Source organism: Talpa europaea, assembly GCF_964194135.1.
Source record: "Talpa europaea genome assembly, chromosome: 2".
In the NCBI taxonomy this organism is placed as follows: Eukaryota; Metazoa; Chordata; class Mammalia; order Eulipotyphla; family Talpidae; genus Talpa; species Talpa europaea.
In genome coordinates, this window is record NC_140068.1 from 10,111,927 (window position 1) to 10,129,924 (window position 17,998).

The 17,998-nt window shown below is 48.8% G+C and overlaps 1 protein-coding gene across 2 annotated transcripts in view; it reads left to right on the top strand.

Moving 5' to 3' along the window:
• The window catches only part of ZDHHC14 (zDHHC palmitoyltransferase 14), a gene marked incomplete at both ends in the record, with an annotated part of 219,872 nt that overhangs the window by 156,631 nt on the left and 45,243 nt on the right, over window positions 1-17,998 (top strand). For both annotated transcript variants that reach the window (XM_084256183.1, XM_084256184.1), the window contains one exon: window positions 8,948-9,106. In XM_084256183.1, the coding sequence (XP_084112309.1) occupies window positions 8,948-9,106 (159 nt within the window). The remainder of the gene's footprint in view (window positions 1-8,947; window positions 9,107-17,998) is intronic.

Consider the following 17,998-nt stretch of genomic DNA (forward strand, 5'->3'; position numbering starts at 1 on the left):
AAACCTAAAAAATATCTTACAACCCATCTTTCAGGGAAGTAAAGACAGCATCTTTTAAAAATATCGATGAAAAGACCTATGAATTTGTAATTATTTTCAAAGCAGCACTCCATTAACATCTAAATGTATGAATTGTGAGAAACCAAAGCTATCTCAATCCTTTTTGCAAATGTTTTATGCCTCTTTCCAAATGGTGTGAAAAATTAAAATAAATGTCGTGAATGTATTTAATTAATCGTACCAATCAAAGATAGTCACGGTGAATATTTGGATGTAGCCTGCCAGTATTTTTCCCGGAATGCTATCTTTTTACACAAACATGGACTCACGTTGTACATCACTATTCTGAAAACAGATTTCCCTGAGATCCGTTTGAATCCACCTCAGAGAGCTGAGTGGTTTTCTCTTGTGTGAGCCTTTATCAGAAATCGCCTAGCCAGTTCCCTCTTATAGACATTTATGATGCTTTCAGTTTTTAATAATACAAACTGTGTTGTAACTACTGTTGAAATGTAATGCCTAAAAGTGCTCCTGCCAGAGGGTATGTACGTTGTTAAGGCTGCAAGATTTACAACTTGTTTCTCAAAAGGTTCAATTAATTTATATTCTCCTGAAGGGTGCATGAGAATGCCCCTTCTCTGTATTCTCACCGGCCTGCTAAGTAGCATCATTGAAAATTAACCTTTGACCACATCTTTTTGAATTGGGGGGCAGGGAAGCAAATCAGAATCTTTTAAACTAAACACACCAACCTTCTCTCATTGTGTGAGGGCTGCCTGTTCACTGCTTGACTTATTGGGATTTTCTATTTGTCATTTTCTTAATCATTTGTCAGAATCCTTTAAAGATACTACCCTGTGTTACATATGTAACAAAGGTCTTTCTACTTTATCCTTTGTACTTTATATAATTTTTTACATATGGGATTTTACATTATCCTGTGGTCAGCATCATCCATCTTTTCCTTAGGGATTCTGCTCCTCACACATGTTTAGAAAGGGCTTTGTACCCCTGAAAACTTGATACATTTGTATATATTTTTCTAGTTCTTACATAGTATTATATTTTACATTTAAATCTTTCAGAGTTCAGAGTTGTCTCTAACTTTATGTCCTGCCCCTAAATGATTAGCTATTTATCCCAGACCCAGTTACTGAGTAATCCATGTTTCCCCACTGATTTGAAATGCTATAAATTTATGAAATATTGAATCTTACGGAATACATGTGTGTCTTTTTGGGAATGGTATATTTTCTTTCACTGTTACCCTTTTTCCTGGGGAAATCATTTCCCCAAATCCTGGTGAGATTTGGATTAGCATTGTACTAGGCGCACAAAGGAATGTGAAGAGAACTGACATTTAAAATACAGACTCTTCCACCCCAGGATATAAAGCCTCTCTCCAGTTTTCAAAACCTCGTTAAAGTCTCTATATTGTATACTTTCCTTCATAGGAAAACCCCCTGCCTTTTTTTGTTGTTGTTAGGTTTTCTCCTAGAGTTTTGTGGTTGTTTTTTCCTATTGTAAATGGGATTTTACCCCCTTATAGTTTTCCTTTGGTTTTTACTAATGTTATTTTTTAAATCTTTTAAAGTTTGGATTGATGGATAGATGCATAGATAGGTCGATGGATCTATGATTTATGCTACTTCCCTTACTGAAGATCTCATTCATTTCAACCAATTTATGTTGATCACAGACAAAAGACAAGGCTCATAATAGATTTTTTGAAAGTATAATAGCATATTTATAAGTAGCATCCACTAGTTCTAGACAGATATCCTTAATTTTCTTTTCCTCTGTGCTAAAGATAAAATCTTATGACATGTACAGATGAGATAGAAGCCAGTTCTTCCAGGCAGCACCCTGCCAACGCCCTCCTCTTAATGCCACTCCAGTAAGAGCTTATCAGATTTTCCTGGTGATAATGATGAAGCCCAGCTCTTCCTTCCGGTGCTTTCTCTTGCTCAGTTTTTGTTGTTTTTTTTTTTACCTTTGTCTCATCTACTTGTCTTAGAATATTGCAAACACTGACAATCCAAACTGATAGCGATCATCATGCAATATTTAATGGCTTCTGACAATGCAGAAACCGCAGTCAAAACACACACAAATGTTTCTAGCTTTGGTCTTCAGTGGAAGAATTGATTTTCATTTAAACAGCACAGCAGTTTTGTGTGTATGCTCAGAGAACTTTACAACATGGGAGGGAAATTAAAACCTTGTAAGAACAAAGCTGACTTTATTTCTTTTATATTGAAGGGCAAGTCTTTGGCATCCATGTGGGAAAATAGTATGGTGAAAAATAAGATAGCCACTCATTTTCATTTTGCTATCAAAGCATGTTTGGGGTGAACTCAGTTAAACTAAAAAAGTCACATTAAGTGCTTACTTTTTCTTCTATCTTTAAGTGTATTATTGGTACATACATATATACATATATGTATGTATATATGTGTGTGTGTGTGTGTGTGTATACATATATATCCCTAGAGGACCTGGGAAATCCCCCAAAAGAGCCCTTGATAGCCGTGAACACCCTAACATCTGAAATTGAAGGTCTGTCCATGAATTACAATGCCCAAGGACTGTAAGCACCCATATTATTTTACTTTAAATGTGGAGAAACTGAGGCACTGGTGAAGATGAGATAAATTACTTCTTCACCAGGCCATGCCCTGTCCCTGCTTTATGGAACAAGTGCTCTCAGAACTGTTTTAGGAATATTTGGGTGTATATGCACGGAATTTCTTTCACCACAAACTGGGGAGTGCTTTTACCACTCCAGTTAGAATTCCTGCTCACAGCATCTCCGGGACTCTGGGGAGCACCCTTGTGCAGACAAGGGCGCACTTCAGTGAAGTCCATTGAATAGGGGTCTTCATGCCGAAGCCTGCTTCCCTCTAGGCTCAGCTGCCGCCTTTTGTGCTACTTTCCAAACTGTGCTTCTTGGAGACCCAGCGCCCAGACCCAGCAGAGCCGCTTCTCTCTTGCCTGTTTGGGATATCAAAGTTCTTTTGCAAGATTTTCTTGGAGCAAAAAGTTACACCGCTACAAATACAACAAAAACTAATCTGTTTGTAAACCTGGCTGGCCATTGCATGAGGCAACTTTCCGTAATTAAGGAGGTGACGTCAGCTCTGGGGAAGGCCAGCACCCTTGTCAGTGGGACACATCTTTCTCCCCAGGTCCCCATTCTCAGCCAGCCGCTCAGTTTCTCCAGCTGGAGATACAAACCCAGCCTGAGGGACGAGCTGCTGCGGTGTTTGCCAGGGAACCCCGGACTTCCCACCAGCCTCTACCTCCTACAGCAGTGGGTCTCCAGTGGCTTGTCACACGGTGCCTCCATTCCCAGGACAGGAACAGTCCCTTGGGCAGCAGCAGCCCCAAGTCAAATCTGCCAGGTTTGAGCGCTCACTTTGATTATCCAGTAAACTCCGTCGTCAAGACTTTCACTCAGTTAATACCAGCAAGTGATCTGCGCCCTGCCCGCCCTTCCCCTACCTGCCTCCGTAGTGCTCCCTGACTCGGGGAGACACCACTGTGCCCCCTTGCATTAGCCAGAGCCCGGTACTCATCCTGCTCCCCGCCTTTCTCTCATTTACCACCTCCAGGCATCATTCTTGCACACAGGCAAGTCACTTGCACTGGAATACTTTGAACAAAATTTATCAAAACAAAATTATGACAAAGTGTGTTTCATCCATTAATAATTGTCATCATGGCAGTGTGTCTGGAAAGCATCTCCATCGCTGTCACCTCCACCCTATTTCAGTCTGTCTCTGGCTGGTATCCCTAATCCCCCTCCCCACCCTACACCCACCCTGCACCCCCCACCCCGACCATCCTGGCCACTGCCCTGTGCCACTGCCCATCTGCCGTAACACGATGAAGGCATGAAACTATCTGCCTGACCACACTGTTCCATGGCCTCAAAGCCTTTGTGGCTTCCCCGAGTCTGTTTCTTTGCTCTCTTGTGCCCAGCTTTGCAGACACTCTGCTCTTCCTTGAAATGGGCCCCACGAAGCAGAGACAACTCCCCTATCTATCAGCCCACTGTGTTTCTCAGGTCTGAAACCCTGCATCAGCTTCCAGTCTTGTAGACAAACATGCAAGACACAGACTTAGCAAAGCTTTTAACTTGCAGAGGAGGCCTGGGGGCCTCCCCGCTTCGTACATATTTGCATATAAGCATTTGCAGAAGCAAAGATGCTGCCGTCCATTGTACAAGTATTCACTTATATATTCAGTACAGAAGTATAAAAATAGTCACACTTTTGCTCTGTTGAGTTGAAGCCTAACCAGTATCTTGTAGGCAGGCCAGAATTTGTTAAGCCTTTTGCCCTAACAACATGAGGAGTGAACTTGTCCAAGGTCTAATCATTGTTTGTATTTTCCTCTGGGCTTGGACGCTTGCAGACTACAGCTGAGAGTTCCTGGTAAGTGGCTCATCACCATCCTGCCTCTTGCCAGACCCACCACTCCCGGCTCTGGGAGTCTGCTCAAACGCTGCCGTTACTGCAGAGCAATAATGAAATGAGCCTTAGGAAGTTTCAGAAATGCCAGCACCCACAGCGTCCTCCGTGCCTGCAGTAGAGACCCAGGAAAGCCACAGCAAACCTCATTGCCCTAACGAGATCCAAGGGGTCGCTGTCTGGATTCTGGGGACACACCTACGGGTAGAGGTTCCTCCCCTTCTGCCGCGGGCTCTCAGGCTGGTAACCGGTCTAGGAAGCTTCAAGGCAGGCACGGATGCCACTGCTCTGAGTCCCTTTGGCAAAGCAAAAGAATCTGCATCTACATCTTTTGTAAGCTGTGGCTTTTCCTTTCTCCTTTTAAGAAAGCACATTCATTTTAGAGGGTGAGCGCAGTTCAATGATTTTGCCCCTGGATTTGGAGCAGGAGTAAATCAGATGGCAGACTGTCCCCCGGGATGTGAGAGCCCAGTTAGTCCTGCAAGAAAACCATAGGACGTCCTCGAGAGTGGCTTTGGAATAGGGGGACACCACCAAGCCACTGGCTGACGCCCCGGCCAGCACTTCTCTGTGAGTGAAGGTAGGTTTGTGTCCCTGACTCACGCCAAGCATCCCCCTCTTTTGTCCTCACCTCCCCTGATTCTCGGCATTCGGCTGATTGTGAGTTAGTGCTAGATGGGGAGTCCAATACTATTTCTGCTTCTGTGCCGGCAAATCCCAACAATTTTAAGGAAGGAGGGAAGAAACCCTTTGCAAGCTTCTAAGTTTTCTCACAAAGCACATGTATATAAAAATGTTTTTGGAAAATTCTAACTCATAAACATGCAGAATGGTTAGAAGTTTCATCCCCAGGTCTAGCGCTCTCTAACGGCTAGCCAGAGCGGACTTCCGTCTTTCTTTGTCAGCAGCTGCATTTAAGCCAAAAAGAAGAGCCCTAAGAAGCAGGGACACAAGTGTCACCAACAACCAAAACCAAAAACAGCATCCTCAGGGTACCCGGGGTTAAAATAGGAATAGGCCCTAGGATGCGGGCTGCGGCGTTTGCATCTCCAAGGATGAGACAGGTTTCATCATGGGCCACGGGCGTCAGCCTGAACCTCGGAGAGAAGCCCTGTGTCCAGCCGTGGGTGTTGAAGCCTGGGTTTTAAGGCCCCATCAGTCACACTGCCTGGACGCTTGCCTGCTGAAAGATACTGATCTGGAAGACCTGGAATTTATTATGTGGAAAGAAACAGCAACTCTGGGTCTCCCCCAGGGGCAGCTACCCAATGGCCCTGTCTCCTGGGTGGCGCCCACTTGCTGGGCAGGAAGGTCTCTGGGCCAGAGGGGCTCTGGACACTTTTAAGAGAAACAGCAACCTCAGAGGGAACTTGAGAGACATTCCCTAGAGAGAGGAGTCACAGGCTCAGAGGTCAGAGGGCAGTTTGACTCTGACTGACAGGTGGACCTGGAAGAATGGGGACCTCCACCTCTGCACCCCAACTTAGTTCCATCCCACCTGCCAGGACAATGGCCCTTTCATCCAACAAGCATTTCCTGAGGACCTCCTGTGTGCTAACCTTCTGCTAGACACCAAGACCTGAAAGCGGCTTGGGCATGGTCCTGCCCTCTTGAAGGGTAGGCCAAAAAAATGTCCTGTAACAGAAGCCGCAGCAGAGAACCCGGCCTTCCTGCAGGGGGTGTTGACATACTCCCCCTCACCCGCCCCCCATCCAGCTGGCACCGCACAGCTCCACTGACTGGGTTACAAGTGGACTGAGAGCCAGCAGAGCCAGTAGGTGCGGATGAGCCATAGGGTTTGGGAGCTGGACCTCAAAGGACAGGATGATCTCCACAGACGGCAGGGAGGGAGCCTGAGAGGGGTGCCGGGAACAGCACTGGGGTTCAGGCAAGTGCGTGGGGGGCTTGAGCCAGACTCTGGAGGTTGTGCAAGAAGACCAGCCAGGGGCACCGGAGACCTGGTTCACCTCTAAAGAGGCCCCCAAATTCATCAGACCAGAATGGGGCAGCCAGAACATGGTCAGAGACACAGCCCAGGCCTGCCGACTCCCCCCACACCCAGCCTAGTGAGAATTGCTCCTTTCAGGCCCACCACACCTCTGGCACAGCGCTTTGCATCTGGTAAATACTTTGTGAACATCGGTTGAATTTGGTTTTTAGTTCTGGGCCTCAGTCTGGTGATGGCAGAGCTGGGCCTGCATCCAGGCCCTCCAGTTCCTCCACTCCTTATACATAAGGAACTCTCCAGGTCTCTAGTCAAGGAGTTTTGGGGTGGGGGGGCGGGGTGTTGAATTCCTAAGCTCCAGTTGACCCTGACAGTTGAATTCTACCCGTCCAATCTTTCCCACATGCTCCTTGGCTGGCGAGCTCGCCCACGACTGGCGCAGGGGCTGCTAGAGCTCACTTTGGCACGTCCCTCGGCTCCGAGCGGGGCTTTCTAGTGGACATTCTACTATGGCTGTTGACCCTGACCTTGAAGACTGAATATTTAAGCTTCTCTGATTAGGTGAACACAAATGTTATTGATGGGTTGATTATTCTTCTTTTTGAACTTCTTGGTTTCTACCCATATTTGCAAGACCTAAACAGACACGGTAGGTCTCAGAGCTGACAGAAGGCAGGGAAGCACCAGGTCATCATTAATTTAGGCCCTTTTGGCCCCCTGGGGCACCAGTAGAAATCTGCCCTTATCTCTGATGTGTTCAAAGCCAGTATCTCCCCTGGCGCTCGGGGCCTCTGTGCTCTCTTCTTGCTGCAAAATGGCTGGCAGTGCCTCCCTCTCCCCAGCCTGTGGTCTTTTGCTGCTGGGCGCCTCTCAGATGCCTGTTGACCTTAGCGCCTGATCACTGGGTGCCCACCTGGACGGCCAGGCAGGAGGGGCAGATGCCAGAGAGCAGATGCCAGAGAGTCCTGTTGGCACAGCCACCCTGAGTCCTTGTGATGGCTCCACACTGTTAATTATTCTAAGTAGAAAGTTGTCCTCAGCCAAGAGGGAGGTCAGGAGGACTCCTGGCTCCTTCCATGCCCACCACACCCACTTGTCTCCTGCCTGAACTCCCGTCCCCCCCTCCAAAAGGTGCTGTGGAGCGCTTGGTCTCCGTGAGTAGTAAGTAGCTGGTAACTTCACGCACTGGCTACTTGTTTTTGCAAACACCAAAGCCTTAGACTAAAGGGCTGGAGCATCTCAGGCCTCTGACAGCCTCTTAAAGAAGATTGGGGGCAAAAAGGGAAGGGCATACCCATTGGGGTCCTGGAAATCAAGACCTGAGAGATATGGATCCTGTGCATATGTGAGGGCAGGCCTGGTGGGGGTGGAGGAGAGCAGGGGGCTTGCTGGCGGGGGAGCAGGCCCCCAGGTACCTCCCGCTCTTGGGAATCACCAAGTTCTCTGTGTTAAATCGCTGATGTACCAGCGTGGTTTGGGTTCAACCTCTCCATCTGAAGTGAGCCAGGCTCTGTATCATCGGCCTGTGCTTGTGTGTGGACCCAGCACAGCAGAGCGTCCCTGGCTGTTTTGTCTTCTCACGGAGCGGGGCTCCTTGGGCCTGCAGCACGTTGGAGTCACCCATGATAGTTCTGATTTAATGGGTCTGGGCAGTGACCCTGCGTTAGGGGAGTTTTAAAAGCTCCCCAGGTAATTCTAACCTGAACTCAAAAATAAGAACTCAGCTATAAGAGAAAGTGAAACTTTACAAAATATATACCTACTTGTATTTTCTTCAACATTTTTAGGACTTAGTCTAAAAAATAACTGAAGATGCTGTCAGAAAATGAAACAAATTACTTTCTAAATGTCCATGTAATGACCTTAAACATATATATGTATAATATATATTCTATATATTTAAATCTACATCCCTGCCCCATCCAATGCTTGGTATGTTTTAAGAGACCAGTGGGCAAGTGGGGAGGTTCTTGCACTGGGTTGGGAGGACACCATGGGATAAGAAGGGTCCCCACTGCATTTGTGGGGGAAACACTAGCTGCTGAGACCCAGACCATCAGCACTTCCACGCCCTAGGAAGTGGCTAGGAAGTGGGCGCTCGTGTAAGAGCATGGACCATTGACGAGGTCAGAGGGCCGCCTCCTCTGCACTGTCAGCCAAGCTTGATTGGTGGCCCCAAGGTGACTTCAAGGACGGGAGGGGAGAGAGTGGGTGAGGCTCTGTGAAGAGGACCCCCTGCTGGGCAGGGCCACATGTGCTCCAAGCACATTGGCCAGAGCTCAGTCATGAGGCCACCCCACCTGTGTGCAATAGTAAGGGCACATTAAACCTTCCGTGGCAGGCCCAGGCTTCTGGGTCACAGCCCACTGTGGGTCTGGGGTCAGGTGCCCCGAGTCCAGAGTGGGCATCGCACTGGGACCTGCAGCCTCCAGGCCACCTAAGCCCTCGCAGTGGCTAGAGCCTGCAGAGGCCAGAGGTGCTGCTAAGCAGGGGTCTTGACGTGCTCTTTTCCTTTTTTTTCCTCCAGATATTGCTAATGGCACCAGTTCAGGGGGGTACCGCCCACCTCCCAGAACCAAAGAAGTCATCATCAATGGCCAGACTGTGAAACTTAAATATTGTTTCACCTGCAAGATTTTCCGGCCACCTCGTGCCTCTCATTGCAGCCTTTGTGATAACTGCGTAGGTGAGTAGACGCAGAGCTGCCTCTTTGGCCTGAATGCTGTGCTAAGGCGTTTCGGAGGGAGTAGCAGTTTCCTCTGTGGAGACTTCCTCTGTGCTGACGAAAGAGTTCTGTGCTGGTCACTTTGGGCTTCCAAAGGGAACATCCCTATTGTGGTTCAACGACTTTGCTTCCTGCCACTCACGCCTCCACCAAGCCCAGCGTTGCTAAATCTCTTCTCCTTTTTGAACCCTGTTGTCTCGGCTCAAGGCCCTAGATGGTCTCCTTCCCAAGGGGGATCCTTGTTCCCTGGGGCTGCCACATCAGTGGACAGTTGACATAAAAGCCCTTTACCCTTAGGTCCCTCCGTGCTGGACAGCTGGCCTCTCACATGGGCAGCTTCTCAGAAGTTTCAGCGTGGGGAGCTGGAGGCACAGGAAGCCCAAGTTGAAGATGAGAGGCTCGAGACTCGGGGGTCTTCCGTTAAGTTCTTGTCTCTTCCCAGAGACCACCCAGACACCCCGCTCTGTCTCTGCTTTCTCCAGCACAGAGAAGAGTCATAGGTGGAGGGAAAGAGGGAGCCCCGAGGTCCTCACCTGTAAGGTGAGGACCCAGAGTGGGGCCACCATCGTCCCAGCACAGGATTCCTGCAGCTGACCTGAATCCCAGCCCTTGGAATTGTTTGGCAGTTATGGGGTTAGTGCAGTGGCTGGCCTCAGCTAGATGTGGCCCAGGGTGGGCGTGGGGAACAGGTAAGGAAATTCTCTTAGTTCATGACTAAAAGGAGAGAACCCCTCAGAACAAACCTGGCACCCCTTAGTGACACCACAGAAGGCCAACCCTCTTTCTGAGTCATGAAGTTGGAGTCTCCATGCTCGTTGAAGGGAATGAAATGTGCTAAGGCCCTCCTGCTGCGCGGAGAACTTTTCCTTGCACTTCCTTGAAACTGACTTCGTCCTGACTTTAATCTACAATTTGCTAGGAAGTCCGTGTGTTCCCTCTCAGGCCTGGTTTTATTAACCTGGATAAATCACTTTCAGTCTTTGCTTGCCCGTAGGACAGCACAGAACTTTGTCCCATCTTCCCTGGCAGTGAGTAGCCTGTATTGCAGGGCCTGGAACCTGGCACCTCCTGGCCTGGGCACAAATGCCAGCCCTGTGCCTTCGACAAGCTACTTACTGCTCAGTGTCTCGGTTCCCTCCTCTCTACGGTGGGGTCAGGATGAGGTGATTCATGCATGTCGGGGCTCCCGATAGTGCTGAAATCAAGCAAAGTGCTGTGATTGCCTTTTTTTTGACTTTCTGGGCAGCGTCAGGCGCTGTCTTTCTCCCCAGGGTGAAGAGCAGGGCTCTGCTAGCCCGGGCAGCGGGTCACAGCTGGGTTTCTACAAGGACATGTGGCGGTCTTTCTTGACTTCTGATAACCTTTCTGGCAATCTCAGCCCTAGTGGCCAACCGAGGCCTGTCCTGACACTTTTAAGCCAAAGAAGCATAGAGGTTTCAGTGTCTTCAGGGAAACAATCAACAGGGATTCCCAGGATCCATTCTCGGGTTGTGATTTCAATCTTAAGCGATGGAATTTCACAGACTGGAATAGTAGTAATTCACACTTTTCCACACAAGATCTTCTGTTACTTTGCATGCTTTCTCCTGAAGTTCTGATGACTCCCTTGGTCCATACTGGTAGATGAGACGGTGTTACCTACAAACCTGGAGAGTTGACTGGACACCGTCTCTCATGTCTAGACCCCTGGCTCTTCCTGCTCTTTCATTTCTACTGAGCCTCTGTTTCATTGTTCCTGAGCCTCTGTTTCCTGGCTCTGGCCTAGGTTCCTAGTCTTGAGAAAACTTTGCTTCCGTGTGTTTAAAATCTCATGTAGATTCTCATAAAACACTTAGTGAACGTTCATAGAATTCCTTCATTCCCTCCATTGCCCCTATGTTTACATGTTCCTTAAAGAACCCTGTTGAATTAGATGTAAAATTTCCTTTTACCAAAACTGTGTGTCAGCCCCAGTCAAGGGAGTGTTGCACTAGTAGAAATGCCCTTCCTTGTGGAAACGACCAGCTGAGAAAACATGGTCCATTGTCTACCATGTCCAGGAGCCCTTCTCACTTTTCTGGCAATGCAGACTGAGGGGTCACAGTGACCTGGCACTGCGCCCACCACCCCAGCCTTTGTGTCCTGTCATTGGGAGGCGCAGAACAGGGAAGGGGCAGGAGAGGCTGTGCTGACAAGCAGGGTCGGCGGGTCTAGGTTGCTGCTTCCTGGGCGTGCAAATAGATGTCACTGTGCCAGGAGAGGGGACAGGAGAGGGCCAGCTTCCTGGACAGTTCAGTAGAGAGTTTTTCTTTGTTAAATAAGTTTGAGAACAAAGTTGCAGGGTTCCATGCCTTTAGCCGAGGACTGACAGACAGGCTGTCTTGGGGAGCAGGCCCTGCTATGGACACAGGTGCGGGTAGCAGAGCCTGGCAGCTGAGGACGTGGCTCTGAGGACAAGCAGGCCTGGGGCTGTACCCAGCTGCTGTCACTGCAGAACAGTGAGCCCTCTGCAGTGGTGGGGCTAGTGGTGGGGCTCAGAGATTCCTTTCAGTGCCCTGCAGGCACCGAGTACACACCCAGTACACACCTAGTACATACCTGGTGCACACCTGGTACACACACACACACACACCTGGTAACACCAGTGCAGACCTGGCATAGACATTCAGCACACCCAGTACAGACCTGATACATGCTCCCAGTTAGAGGCCTGATCTACACATCCAGGACACACTTGGCACACACAGAACACACCTGGTCCACACACCTGAGTGCTTGCCACTAGTGTTGTTAACATAACTGGAGAAAAGTGGTGTGACACCCCGAGTAACTGAATAGAATGAGATCACACTGTTGAGTGACGGGAGTCACCTTGTTTTCTGTGATCTGGTGGGGTTTGGAGGATCTGTAGTGCACAGTCCCGAGAGTGATTGTATTCGCTCACTCTCTGAATCTTTCTGTCTCTCTGTAGTTCTCTCTTTGTTGCATCAAATCATTTCTACACATAAGGAACAGAACTTTGGATTATTTGTTCATCCAGGCAACATTTGAAGTTATAAAATAATTCAAACAACTGACAAGCAGGGCCCTGGAGCCCCTGATTGCCTGAGATCATAAAGCAAGAGTAACCGAAAGGGCTGAAGAGCAGAGTGAGTCCTTGTGAGGTCCTGGTAGACCTACTGTGAGCTGTCTATGGTCCCCTCCACATCCCTGGGACCAGGGCAGAGCCTGTGGGGAGGTCTGTCCACTGAGCTCTGGTCCAGCTTCAGATAACCAGTCACTTTCCCTGGGGTGGGTACCATTAATACAAGTTAACCCTGCAATAAAGTGGGACATCCCTGAAAGTAATTTAATCACACACTATGGACTCGGTTGTTTGCGCAACACTGAGATGGAGCTTTGCAAGCCTCTGCAGACCTGCTATACAGGAGTCTCACCTTGACCAGCTGGGAGGCAGCTGAGGCTGGAGGCTGAGAGGTGGCCTCCGCAGGCCATCACCCCCTGGGTCCTAGACCTGCTGCCCCGTCTGGCAGGCATCACCTTCTGCACCTGCAGTGCCACATTGGAAGTGCCGTTGGGCCCAAGAGCAGTACGTGAAGCTCTGGGGCTGGACTGGCCAGGGAGGTCCCCGCAGCACAGGATCCTGTTCTTGTCGGTCCCTTTCTATCATTTCCGATGTAGGTGACACAAAGCACTGCCAGGTGCCCTCTGTGGGGCCTCGGAGTCGGATGGACTCTCAGGCTTTGCCATCATTTAAAAAATTCCTTTAAACTCCTTTCTTGTTCCCCTGCCTCTCTTGCCAGCCTCGTTCTCCCACGGGCACTGAATTCCCCCTCTGCCCCAGGGTCCCCCTCCGGTCGGTGCAGCTGCTTCCTCTGTGATGTGGGTTCCTGAGCTCGGGCAGCAGGTCCCTGCCGTGGTGTCCTCTGCTCCCTGCTGCCGCCCCCGCTGGTCCATTCCCCTCCCCCACTGTGCTCAGTCACCAGGCAGCAGGCTGACATTTGGAGTTGGAGCTGCCCTCTGGGGCAGGGTGGCATTCTGGAATTTCTTTTTCACTACTTGGGTATGGTGAGAGGATTATTAATTTCCCGTAGGAAAGTTTATCATTTGAGGAGAATGGAAGGAGCTGGTATGTGTATCCCCCCAGGAACCAAAACACATGGGATTTTACTGTTCCCCCTGTTTCCAGTGTCCTTGCTTTTCACCAACATTTAATGAGCACTGGTGTGTCCAGCACTGTGCTAAGTACGGGTGCATCAAGACAAAGGTGTACCTGGAAGTCGCTATAAGAACAAACCAAGGAGGGCCTCCCTGGTAGTGCAAGTGGTTAAGTCTCAGCACAATGAAGCTATCGACAGCCACTGCGGCACAAGTTTGATCCCCAGCCAGGGAGCTACCCACATGGTGCAGCAGACCTCTATTGTCTCGCCCGCTGCTCCCCTCAGCAGTGGATTTCAGCACACCTGCCTGTTCTGCTCCCCACTCTGTCTCTGGTGAATCCTCTCACCACTACCCCCACCTCTGGCCTATACCCCAGTTCTTAGATGCATAAATAAAATAAATCTTTTTTTTTAAAAAAAAGAACAAAGAATTCAAGGCAGAAAGCACTGTATGTGTCATATTACATGGTCACACATAGTGGTGAGAGATTATTAATTCAGTTATTACATATATACACGAAGAACATTGTATGAAACTATGGAAAGTGAAAAATATTAGAATATGCAAGGGTAAATTTGGTTGAAACTAATTTTAGTCAGAAACAGCACATCACACCAAAGGCTGTGCTGGCTCAGGTAAGCAGTGCTGAGCTGGCGGATGAGCGGCCTTCAGAGGACCAGTGCCACCCCTCCAGGGAGAATGAGCTGGTGAGTGCTGTGGCTCAGCTGGAGGCCAATGATGCTGAGTCATGAACCACCTTAAAGTCCTGGAGGGATTCTTTTTCTAATGTGCCTGTGTATCACCCCATTTACTGGACTGGGCTCAGGCTTTGCCCCCCCAGTTTTATTCTGGGACCCAGGCAGATGGCACAGTAGCTGCCAGAGGCAGATTTCAAGTCTGGGTGGGTCACTGGACCACATAATGGGGTGCCAGCAAATGGGGTGCCAGGACATGCGGTATCTTGTCCAGTCCGTGGGCCAGGGAAGGTTCTATCTTTAGGGGGAGAAAAGTGAATATTTACCACCACAGAAAGGGAAATTTGAAAACCAAAGACCAGTTACTTTCTGTGAAGCAGCCTATGCCTAATTCATCTTTTTATTTATTTTTTAAAGATTGATTTATTTATGCATACAAGAATTGGGGTGTAGACCAGAGGTGTGGGGGATGAGAAGATTCACCCAAGACAGAATGGGGAACAGAACAGGCAGATCACTGAAATACACTGCTGAGGGGAGCAGCAGGGAGACAGGACAGGTCTGCTGTGCCCTATGTGGTCAGCTCCCTGCTGAGAATCAAACTCAGGCCGCAGCGATGATAACATGATAGCTCTGACGCCAACATGGAGGCCCCTAATGTATCTTTTTAAACGATATCGTTTTCTATGGGAGGTGCCCAGCAGTTGGTGGTTTACTTTAGTTGCCTAGAATTGAAATTGGCCTCCAGCAATAGACTTGGAGTCAGGGAGGCCAAGAATCAGCGACACCTTCCCAGCACGAAGTCTCCCCTTCTGAGACATTTGTGTCTGGATCCGCTGATCCAGCTGCTCTCTGTTGGGCGTTAAACAAAAATGTTTCACAAAATTCCACCCACTGTTCGTAGGAGTTGGGCAGGACTGAACTGCTGCAGGCTGGAAACTTGGTTAGGAAACAATAACTGGTGTGCTTCAGTTTTGATAGCTTAATGTAAGTTTGCATATTTTAAAAGTAGCTGTGGAAATAATTTGGTTGCTTGGAATATTACGTTTTTGAAAGGCTGGAAAGCATTTCAAAGAAGGGACTCATTGAAATGGAAAATGTACATTGGGAGAAGGGAAGAAGAATCACTGATTTTAAAATCTAGTAATATACCTGAAAATGTAATTACCTTTTTTTGATTAAAGAGGTGAAATGAATATATAGAAACAGTTTATACTAAAATAGCTCTTGTGATTTTGTGGAGCCGGCATATCTTCAGTGTGGCCTTGCCTTCGGAGGCGGTTCTGTAGGTGTTGTCTCCCCCGCAGCCGACTTGGGCGGCAGTCAGGTTGGGACGTGGGTCAGAGAGGCCTCTACTGGACCAGAGAGCAGGCCCTGCAGCTAGAAGTGGAAGGCCCTGCGCAAAGGTTCGTGAGCCACAGACTTGGAGCAGGGAGAGCTCAGCTGGGCTTGAAAGGAGGCAGCAGGTGGCCAAGTACAATTTGAACAGGCCACGATAATGAACACACAAGGTCTGAACCCTGGCAGGGCCCGGCATGTGTGCAGGGGTGGAGGTGGGGTCCCTTGGGGGAGGGCAAGGACACGGTCACACGTGGTCACCAGCCTTTAAGAACCTTTCAGGTCTCCATGTTGATGGCAAAGGCCAGTGTCCAGTGTGGCCTGTTGGGCCCCTGCAAGGTCATAGGGCAACTCTACATGAGCGTCCATCCCCAGGATTGTTGCTTCAGTCTCTCATAGGTGCCTGTGAAGGTTTTGCTGTCTCCTGGAAGGTTTTTCTGCCTGAACCCCTAGTTTGCAGTGTAGGGGAGGTTCTCTGTGCTTGGACAGGGCATTTGCCTTTTCAGGGCCCCCCAGGCGTCCTTTCAGACCCAAGTGGAGAACGTAATACGTGAGCTGTCTTGTTGGAGCACAAGGTCCCAGGGGACTGATGGAGCGCAGCCATGTCAGTGGACGCAGTGAGCCCCCAATGTGAGCAAAAGCTCAGTGATTCACCCTGATGGCCAAGTCACCCACCGGCCACGAGCGGGAGCTCAGACCCTGGGCCCAGAAAGTGGGGCTGAGCTGACTGCCAAACACAGCTTGTCCATGGGCCTGGCTGTCCTCCCAGGACGGGGCCGATCAGGGGCCGTGGCCCTGGCTGAGATCAGAGGTCTCTGGACTTGGCGCCATGGATGGAATTCGGGGCCCCAGGAACTAGTATTTCCTTCAGGATGGTTATAGGCAGCGAAGCACGTTTGTATCGGTCGCCCCAAGAACCCCTAAATTCCTTCCTGCAATATCATAGTCACAGCAGAGAGCTCAGACATAACCACACTTGTCGCTACACTTGCTACCCACATAGTGGAGAACCCCGAGCTCTGGTTTCAGGATATCCACAAATCAGTCTGCATTTTATGACGTCGCCAGTGTAAATTATGAAAAGCATTCTGAAAACCATCTGAAAGCATTCTGGGGAGGGGGCCAGAGAGTCCATGAGATGGGCCCCCAAAGTTAAGACCCCAGGTTGAATTTTGTTTAGAGTCTTAAATTGTTAGAAAATAGACTACTTTATTTTTTTTTCTTTTTTTTTATAATAAATTTTATTTTTATATTCCCCATACAATTGCAACCCCCCCATTCTGACCCCAATCCCTCCCCTCCCGCCCCCCACCCCCCAAAAAGTGTCTCTGGTTCCTAGTTTTTTGTTGATTTTGATTTTCACTTTCTTATAGTTATTCATTTTCCTGGTCCCTTATTTAAGTTTTCTAGACTCCTGCTATGAGTGAGGCCATCCGGTATTTTTCTTTTTCTTTTTGGCTTATTTCACTGAGCATGATCCCTTCCAGCGCCATCCATGTTGCTGCAAATTGCATGTGTTTATCTGAAAATAGACTACTTTAGATGGTACATGACATCTTCTCTCTGCCCACCTGGAGGGTTTGTGTTGAACTTTTTTTTTTTTTAAAAGATTTCTTTATTTATTTATACAAGCTCTGGGTACAGTCAGAAGCGCGGGAGGGTGAGAGAATTCACCAGAGCCAGAGCGGGGAGCAGAGCAGGCAGAAGGACCGAAGTACACTGCTGAGGGGAGCGGCGGGCGGCAGGAGAGGTCTGCGCGCCATGTGGGACCCTCGCTGGTGGCTGGGGATCGAACCGGCACTGCAGAGGCTGCAGGTAGCTTCGCAGCCCAGCGCTCATGTGTTGAACTTTTTTTTAAAGGAACGTATAACAGCATTTCTTTCTAGGCTGCTATTTTTTAAAGTTCTTTTTAAAAAACAACTGCACTTGGCTCATTCTTCCTTCTTCTCTTCCTCTTTCCCTCTCAACCCAAACAAAGATGAGCAGCCTACACACAATTTCCTGAGGGTGCATGGGCAGGCAGGTCTGGACCACCTTTCCCCCTCCCCCACCTATACCCCCTATTTTCCCCCAGTGACCTGCTGAGCCTGGTCTTCAGCAACCCTGTGTCCTGCGACCCAGGGTGTTTTCTGGGATCATTTGTTTCATACTTTCCTTACAAAGAAGGAAGCCGCGAGCTCAGAGGCAGATGAGGCACTTTCCAGACTCATCTCCCCACCTGTCTGTGATCTTGGTAATAGAACACCTTTTACACATTGTTTGAGAAGTTGTTGAGAATTCATTTCTTCCCACGGTTATTCTGTCAGTCCCTTTATGCCACTGAGAAATACTGGGAAGACAAGGAATTAAAACCTTCCCACAACAGATAATACAATATTGCCTTAAATTGCCTTGTTTCCAAGCCCTGTGCGGGTTTTCTAACACCGGCCTTTCCGCTCAACGAAAGCCAGGTGGAACGCGGGGTGCCTGCTGGTTTTGGGGAGTGGGTCATGGGGTATCATCAGGGAGTGACGTGCTGTTCGTTATTAGAGAGGTATCGAGTTTTCCATCAAGTTGTTTGTCCCTGAGAAACCATTGCTTATTACGATTTGGGGGTTTGTTTTTTAATTCAAGCAACTGAACTCCCCAAAATGCATTTTTTCCCCAGCATCAGTGATGCTGAAGCTATTCTGTAGGACAG